General features: G+C 53.5%; 1 protein-coding gene across 1 annotated transcript in view; it reads right to left on the bottom strand.

Moving 5' to 3' along the window:
• Positions 1–259: 259 nt before the first annotated feature.
• Positions 260–9,142, bottom strand: part of PPCDC (phosphopantothenoylcysteine decarboxylase) — a 28,767-nt gene continuing 19,884 nt past the window's right edge. The window contains exons 5-6 of the mRNA XM_068144385.1: positions 8,285–8,453; positions 260–2,110 (exon numbers count right to left, since the gene is read on the bottom strand). Coding sequence (XP_068000486.1) covers positions 2,025–2,110; positions 8,285–8,453 — 255 coding nt within the window. The 3' untranslated portion in view covers positions 260–2,024. The remainder of the gene's footprint in view (positions 2,111–8,284; positions 8,454–9,142) is intronic.

Genomic DNA, 9,142 nt, shown 5'->3' with positions numbered 1-9,142 from the left:
GAAGGACATTGAGGGGCTGGAGTGGGTCCAGAGAAGGACAAGAAAAGCTGGAGAAGGGTCTGGAGAACAGCACTGCTGAGGAGCACCTGCTGGGTTGCTCAGCCTCAAGAAAAGGAGGCTGAGGGAAGACCTTTGGGGTTGGAACCAGAGAATCTTTAAGGTCCCTTCCAACCCAACCCATAGCCTCAGCCATTTCCTCCTGCCTTACAGACCAGCACACTGAGTCTGGGGTCAGCTCCAAGGCCACCTGGCAGAGGTTCTGGGTCTAAGCCTGCCCTCTTCCCCCTTTCAGCTGAATAACAGGAGCGTGCACTCCACAGCGCTCACCATGCCCCTCCTTGCCCACCCTCTGGTGCCAGCAGGAGCCAGTCAACACCTGCCAGCCTTTCTGGGAGCAGCCAAAGCCAACAAAGCAGGCTTGTACCAGAGGAACACTCTTATCAAGGACATGGTGTTTTGACTTGGTATGAGGAACCTCACTGCCTGATTGTCTGGCCTAGGAGGGATAAGCAACTCCAGCTGCACAAGACAGACACAACAGAGCCCCAAGGTCGAGTTACAGCTGCAAGCACCACAAGACAGATTTCTCTGCGAGGAGAAGAAACAGAGGCCACCACAAAGCCCCTGGAAACCAAGCAGTATCTCTTCTGCTGCCTGCAGTCAGAGTAAGACCCTCTGCCAGGCACACAGCTGTCCCCATGCCAACAACAGCAGCCAAGGATGCAGCTCATCCCACCCAGGCTGACAGAAGGCAAAGTTCACCACCACAGTGACCCTTGGTGTGAGCTCACCTGAGGATCCTCCTCACCTGAGGATCCTCCTCACCTGATCCCCAGCAGCTCTGAATCTCTGCAGCTCTGCCAGCAGCCAAGCCAAAAAATGGGCAAGCTCAGAGGGTTTTATTTATGTGGAACCCCCAAGAGAGCACAGAGACCCTGATAACCTCTTCCCTTCAGCCACAGCACTCTGGAGGTGGCCTCCACTGGCTGGCAGGGTGCACTTTCTGTACCCATGGCCTTAAATTTGACTGGGTTACAGTTAAAAATAAACTCCCTGGGTCAGCACTGTGATCCACAGCCCCAGTTTGCTCCCAAGGAAAGGCTGGCCTGGGGGAGCCCTAGCTGGCCTGGCCCCACAGGGTCACAGGATTTCCCAGTCTTAACATGCCAGGTGGTTAATTTTCAAGCTGGAAAGGATTAGGACAGGCAAAAGCTGAGTCCAGTCCCTCGGGAAACACCCACCTCTGGCTTTTCCACAAGGGCCCAAGCCTCTTCCATACCCTGACTGGAGCACCCAGATGGGCAGGTTTGATTTTGGTTCCCAGCTGCCTCCCTCTCCAGTCAAGGTACAAAAGGGCAAAGGCTGATGTGGGGACTAGACAGCTTCTTTCAGGCATTTTTTCCCTACCCCTGATGAAAACCACATGCAGATACAAGGATCCAGTGATGCTGTCAGGTTCAAGAGCACCCCCCCAAAGCAGCTCCAGGAGGCAGAAGGAAAAGCTCTCTTTGCTCAGGTTCCTGGAGCAGAAATGCTTTTCTGGACAGTGACTCCTGCTGGATAGGAGAAGCCAGCACAGCTACAGAGCAGACTTTGGAGAGCAGGGATGGCCCCACACCAACCTGCTGCTCAGGGCTGGCACAGCACTTTCCTCTCTAGCAGCATCTTGGGGGGAAGAGGGGCAGGGAACCACCAGAGCTGAAGTACGCTGGCAAGTCCTTCTGCAGCCTCCTCAGAGAGGAGCACCTGGGAAATCCTGGGGGCTGTGCCCCAGGGCAACGTTCCTCAGTCTCTGTGAGCCACCCCAGAGTTTTCCCACACTGAAGCACCACCTCCTTGGCTTTGGTTTCAGAAAGTCTGCAGTGCTGGACCACATTTCACTTTGGCACCGGCTGGAAGAGAACTGTTGCATTCCTCCAGCTGAAGAGCAGGCTGTAGGTGTGCATGGCATCTCCACCCAGCTTCCTGTTGGGTTTAGCTTCAGCTCCCCAGGGAGGCACACAACCAATTCCCAGGTCAGACCATCAGCCCTGGCTTGGCAGATCCCTTTCTTCAAGGATCCTCTTCACGCTCTCCACGATGGTCCACACCTCCGCCATGGCACCTCGGCCTGCAGGGCGAGAACCAAACCCCAGGGCTCAAAGCAGCTCCCACACAGACAGCATTAGGCAGCTGCTTCCCCTGGCCCAACACCTCTCTTTAGATGCACCATGGAGGCACAGCAGAGCAAAGCTCTCACAAAGCAGTAGTGACAGGACCAGGGGCAATGCCTTCAGACTAGAGCAGAGCAGATGGAGATTGGATGTCAGGAACAAGGTCTGCTCCAGGAGCGTGGTGCAACCCTGGAACAGGGTGCCCAGGGAGCTGGCTGAGACCCTGTCCCTGGACATAGCCAAGGTGAGGCTCAACAGGGCTCTGGGCAGCCTGCTCTGGCTGAGGATGTCCCTGCTGACTGCAGGGGCTGTGGACTGGATGATCTTTGCAGGCCTCTCACAACCCAAACCATTCCATGATTCTAAGCAGCCCCAAAATTGTTTCCTCAGGACTCATCCCCCAGAAAGCAGCTGTGGAGGCCTGAGGGTCTGCTTGGCCTACCTGGTTCTGCAGGGGTTTTGGGGCAGGGCTGAATGCCATCAGGGGAGGAGAGCAAGAGGAGTGTTCACACTGAGTGTGCTTCACAACTCCAAGCAGGAGCACAAACTTCTCAACGAATGGAGAGAGGCAGGGAACCTCAGAAGGCAACATGTAAGGCCTTAATAAGCACCTCATGCCCTGAATCACCTCCAGAGGAGTCTGCAGCAAACCCTTGACCACACAGGGAGTGACTATCACAGTTCACACTGCTCTGGGGTCAAGCATGCAGAAATATTCCCCCCAAAAGTGTTTGGGTCCCAAACCAGCCAATTTCACCCCATTTCTCCAGGGTAAGCCCTGTGTGTCCCCCAGGGATCAGTGCTGCGCCCCGTCCTCTTTAACATCTTCATTGATGATCCGGATGAGGGATTGAGTCAGTCATCAGCAAGTTTGCAGCTGACACCAAGCTGGGAGCAGATGTTGGTCAGTTAGAGAAAGGCTCTGCAGAGGGACCTCGACCGACTGGACAGATGGGCAGAGGCCAACAGGATGGCATTCAACAAGTCCAAGTGCCAGGGGCTGCACTTTGGCCACAGCAACCCCAGGCAGAGCTACAGGCTGGGGTCAGAGTGGCTGAGAGCTGCCAAACAGAGAGGGACCTGGGGGTGCTGATTGACAGCTGCCTGAACATGAGCCAGCAGTGTGCCCAGGGGGCCAAGAAGGCCAAGGGCATCCTGGCCTGCATCAGGAAGAGTGTGGCCAGCAGGAGCAGGGAAGTCATTGTGCCCCTGGACTCTGCATTGGTTAGGCCACACCTTGAGTCCTGTGTCCAGTTCTGGGCCCCTCAGTTTAAGAAGGACATTGAGAGACTTGAAGGTGTCCAGAGAAGGGCAACAAGGCTGGGGAGAGGCCTTGAGCACAGCCCTGTGAGGAGAGGCTGAGGGAGCTGGGGTTGTTTAGCCTGGAGAAGAGGAGGCTCAGGGGAGACCTCATCGCCCTCTACAACTACCTGAAAGGTGGTTTTAGCCAGGAAGGGGTTGGTCTCTTCTCCCAGGCAACCAGCACCAGAACAAGAGGACACAGTCTCAAGCTGTGCCAGGGGAGGTTTAGACTCGAGGTGAGGAGAAAGTTCTTCACCGAGCGAGTCGTTCATCATTGGGATGTGCTGCCCAGGGAGGTGGTGGAGTCCCCATCCCTGGAGGTGCTCAAGAGGGGATTGGATGTGGTACTTGGTGCCATGGTCTAGTCATGAGGTCTGTGTTGATAGGTTGGACTTGATGATCCTCGAGGTCATTTCCAACCTTAGTTATACTGTGATACTGTGATACCTCTCTGAAGTGGCTTTTGCCTACACAAGAGACCTGCCAAGTTCACACCAGTCCCCTGCCTCTGCAGCTTGACCCATGGGAGAGAAAGGCTGTTCTGGAGTCACAGCAGCTTCAACCTTGGGAGTAATTCTTGTGGAAGACACAGTGCTGGTCAGAACAAAATGTGAAAGCTTTCCCTTTTGGTTAGCTGCCAGGTGAACCTCTAATCTCCACTGTGCTGTTGCTTCCCTCTGACAAGGCTTGGGGGACATAGGTTCATTAAATCATCTTGTCCAACCTCACATCCTGAGCTCAATACTCCCTGCTGTAACATGCTTGGGGCTGAAGAAAGCTAATTTAGAAGATGTTCCTTATGGGTCCTTAGAAATTAGTTCTGGGAGGTTTTGTTTCCCTCTTTTCCCTGCTCTGCTTCCCCAGCTTGGCTTAGCAGGCACCCAGGTGAACATTTAAAGCAGCAGCCTCCAAAGAACAGGAGCAACTCGAGGGCAGGCAAGAAGCAGAGGGAGGGGGAAAGGCTCAGCAGGGAGAGCTGCTCTCTTGTGGGCAGAACACAGCCTCAGACTGGCCTGGACCCTCAGTTTTCCTTGAGAGCTGAGCCACCTGAGATTTGGTTGGGAGAGAAGCTGTAACTGCATAGAACTGAGGATCTGTGATGTAGAACAATGCTTATGGAAGGTCAAGAAAATTGGGTTTCCCTGCAAAGACTCCTTCTCCATTAGGCCTTTTTTGGACTCCCAGGAAGCCTGAAGCAGCCCATGGACACGCTGCAGGCAGCTTTGGGCCCTTCTGATGCCACCTCAAGGAGAGAAGTTGTAGCTGCCAGCCCCTGCCAAGCAAGACAAACTCCCTGGCTGCTTCTGCACGGTTTGGCAGAGCTACACCCTTGGAGCACATTTCTTTGTCCTCCACCACCCACCTCCTCAGTGTCTTTGGCACTTCACAACTGGAGTTTTAGGTTCAGCAGAGCAAGATCTTGCTAAGCAGCAGCCTGTCTGCAGCACAGCTCATGCCTACAGGTAGAAATCTCCCAGTGTGCCAGGCTCTAAAAATCCAGCCAAGGATGAAGAAAACATCAGCAGTATGGAAATGCCTTCTGCAAAGGCAAACTGCTGCAGGCCCATGGGTGGCACAGCACCTTCCAAAGCTCCCTCTACACTGGGGCACATGGATAGAATGAAGGTCAGCAGCTGGTAGCTTACATTTTAGTTATCATGGAATCACAGAATAGTTTGGGTTGGAAGGGACCTTAAAGATCATCCAGTTCCACCCCCCTGCCACAGGCAGGGACACTGTCCTCCTGATCAGGTTGCTCAAGGCCTCATGCAGCTGGGTCTTGAAGGCCTCCAAGGATGAGGCATGCAGTTTCTCTGGGCAACCTCTTCTAGTGCCTCACCACCCTCATGGTAAAGAGCTTCTTCATAATGCCCAAACTAAATCTTCCCTGCTCTGGCTTCAAACCATTGTCCCTTGTCCTATCACCACAGGCCCCCTCCAACTTTTCTGTAGCCCCCTTCAGGTACTGGAGGGCTACTTCCAGTCAAGGATTGCAATTGTCAACTCCATTTAACTTGCTATTTTAACTCTCTCTGTCTGAACCCATTGGTTTATTAACCAAGTCAGACTAATGAGGTAAAGCTTGCAATGCAGAAACTGGATGGCAGCCAGGATGTGGCCCACCTCAGGTGAGACCAGCCAGAGGGGTTGAGGATGATAAAGCTCTCTGACAGCAAGGCCAGTGTGGTGGTTTCAACCCACCACAGCAAACCACAGTGCCAACAGACAAAACTGGTACAAACTGAATCTCTTTCCATCTGCACCAGATGGGTGAACCTTGCTACCTGCTTGGGCAAAAGCTCTTTGTAGATGAAACCCACAAAACTGAAAGGAGCGTGGAAGAAGAGGCCTGCAAAAGAGAGGGGAAGAGTGGAAAAAGTCAGTGGTGGAGTCTATCTCGAGTCCTCAGAGACCTGGAATCTATTATTGCTGTGCTGGTTTTGGCTGGGACAGAGTGAATTTTCCTCCCAGAGTGGGGCCATGTCTTGGATCTGTGCTGGAAGGAGCACTGGCAGCTCGGGGATGTTTTAGTTACCGCTGCGTGCTTGGTGCTCACACAGAGTCAAGGCCTCTTCTGCTCCTCACACCACCCGAGCAGTGAGCAGGCACGAGAAGCTGGGAGAGGACACAGCTGGGAGAGGTGACACCAAGTGACCAAAGGGATATTCCAGACCAGATGACATCATGCTCAGCAATAAAACTAGGAGGGGGGTTGGCAGGGACTGGCTGGGCATTGGTTGCTCGGTGGTGAGCAACTGTTTTCATTGGCATCGCTTCTCTGTCCTGTGGTTTATTTCTCTCTCTTTGCTATTTGCCTTTTCCTGACCATTTATTCTTATTATTATGTCATTTATTAAACTATCTTTATCTCAGCTCAGAGGTTTGCTCACTCTTAACCCTTCCAATTCTCCCCCTTGCCCCTCTGAGGGGGGGAGCGAGCAAGCAGCTCAGCTGCGTGGTGCTTAGCTGCCGGCTGGGGCAAAGCCACATCTGCTTTGCCATCATTTTCCTGCCTCCTGCCTGGAAAATCCTGGTGCTTGCCAACAGGAAAAGCCTGTTGTGAACTGACTCACAAACACAAGTGGTGTGGAGTCAGATGTGGCTGCTGCTGCCCCATCCCTCTCCTAGAAGCTCCTTCAGGAGCTTGTTCACTGTGGAGACAGCTGAAGAGAGGATGAAGCAGCTCTCCGGTGACTGCTGGTGGAACGAGGTGGCTCCTGATCAGTGCTGCTGGTGTGATTACTCTGCTGTGCTGAGCTACAGACCACAGCAACTCACAGGCTGCTGCTGGTGGGGCTCACACATCCCTGGTCACAAGGGCAGCAACCCCTGGGGGAAGGGGCAGGGCAGTGCAGCAGAAGGTGGAACCCCTGTTCACCATCCAACCCTAAGCCAGCTGTGCTCTGGGGAGTCAACTCACGTGGCCCTTTTTGCATCTCAGATCCCCGGTCTGTGGGACAGGGAGGACAACACCCAAGGTGCATAAACCCGCAAAGGGTAAGGTCCTGAGCCTTCAGGAGGCACTCAGCGGCTCACCACCACCACAGAGATCCCCCACACATACTAGAAAATGATAAAGGGGAGAAAATGAAGGACACAGAAGCGATGCCAGATGGCCTTCCCCCTTCTGCCAAAGTGTCTGCGCTGAATGACCTCTTCTGGGCGTCTTCCCTCAACAAATGTGTAAGACATTGGATGTAATCAGGTTGAAAATCCCAGCAGGAGTGTAATGGTCCAGGACATTTCAACTGGTGCCCAAGTTCCTTGACTACACTTGACTTAACTGTAAATATTTCTTAGCCCTCAGCTGCTGAGGAGGACTCTCTAGAAGCACTGCACCTGCCTCGGAGTTCAGCTCCACCGTTTAGCCAGGAAGAATACTCCAGCTTCCTGCCCTGGCTACAAGCTGTTCATGGAGCTATCTGGCAGAGCAGATACAATCCTGCTGGAGCTGGCCTTGTTAAACAACAGGTGGGAGTACAGCACTGCAGGCAGGAGCACAGTTTGCTGTGCTGGTGAGAACTGGGTGACACTTCACAGGCAATTTGTCCAAGGAAAAGGCTGTGTGAATCTCTTCATCACTACTGCTTGTGTAAAAACCCTCCTCAAAATTTCCCCAGGGTCAAAGTGCCTCCATTTAAAGCAGCTCCTAAAAACCCAGAATGAGGCCATTTTAGTGTGATTTCTTAGCACTGCAAGCTAGGTCTTTGAAACACAGCCTGACAACCTTCCCTACCTCCCCCCCCCCACCTCTTTCACCTCACAGATAAGCCTGATGGCAAAATCCCAAAGCCAAACTCAACTGAGAAGCTGCAAAGTAACCCAGGCAACAGACAGCTACAAATATGAAATGTGTGGCCAGCTACACCCTCAGCCCCTGCCTGCAGAGAGTTTGTCCTCACTGCTTGCACTTGGGGAGAAGATATTAGCCTTCAGTTAAGAGATGAAGGCCTGAGGCACGAGGAGAACAACCCACAGCTCACAGCAGAGGGCAAGACCAGGACACTCAAATCCCTGGCTCACAGCAACTCCTTCCTTCTCTTTGATCTCCCAGCTTCTTGGATGAAGTATTTCTGTTAAATATCAGCTAACAGCTTGTTTAAAGGCCTGACTTGGATGGTCTCTTAACACTAAGGAATGAATGAACAATAATCACAGACAGCAGCTAGCACAGGGCTGAGCTTCAGTTTGCACAAAGCCTGGCAGGGAGGGCCTGCTCCCCACAGTTCCAGCACCCTGAAGGCCACCTGGCCAAAGGACATCCAGGGAGAAGGATAAGAGCAGCAGCCCTGCAGGGAAAGAGCCAGCAGGCCTGCAAGAGGACTGACCTTCATCTCCACACACCAGTTTTTTCACCACACAGGGGATCTCTGTGTAGCCAAAGGCCTTCAGCTGCTCCACCTGCTGAGCTGTGATGGGATGCTCCCACATGGCCGTGTTCATGGCTGGGCAGAAGAGCAGAGGTTTGCTCAGGTCCCAGGCACGGATGACACAAGTCTGCAAGGGAAGCCAAGAGGGTTCAGCTGGGAGGATGGGCTGCCTGCCCTCACTGCTTTGGTGCACAGAAGCTCCTTCCCAGCTCAGGTGTCAGCAGAGGGCCAAAAGCCCCAAGCTTGCAGTGCTGACCCAACAGGGCTGCCATCATTTGCATCACGTTCCAGCAGAGCCCTTCTCTGAGAGGTGAGAAAGATGAGGGAGGCTACACAGAGGATCCATCCCATCTTGCTGTGGCATGGGGCCAAGCAAGCAGCCCAGCTGCTGGAACAAACCAAGCTGGGACAGGAGGAACACAGACTGTCAGCTCATGTGAGAGACCGAAAGGAGTGCAGAGGTGGCTACAGAGAAACCCTCAAGGCAAAGCTTCAGGTGAGCCAGCTGGAGAGATAAAGAGCAAAAGCTGGCAAGGAGCCTTTCTTCAGTGACTGGCCAACTGGATCTGTAACTCCCCACAAGGGAAGCACTGCTGCTTCCAGGCTACAGGGAGAGGACAGCACAAACATCTGGGCTGGGGCAGACAGCAAACAATGCAGCAGCTCTGGTGTGCTACAGGGAATCCTGTCTGAGCCCTCAACCCTGCACAGCTTCCAGATAACCTCGTGTCACCTCAGCTCCTCACAAAGATAAATAACTGCTGCTTGCTCTTACTGCAACATCCAGCAGCTTCCCTAGGCCCAGCAGCATCGACA

Source organism: Melanerpes formicivorus, unplaced genomic scaffold (genome assembly GCF_026170545.1).
Source record: "Melanerpes formicivorus ecotype bairdi unplaced genomic scaffold, bMelFor1.0.p_v2 SCAF_10, whole genome shotgun sequence".
NCBI classification, from domain to species: Eukaryota; Metazoa; Chordata; class Aves; order Piciformes; family Picidae; genus Melanerpes; species Melanerpes formicivorus.
Note: the sequence above shows the minus strand (reverse complement) of the source record. Positions and strands in the feature narration are given on the sequence as shown.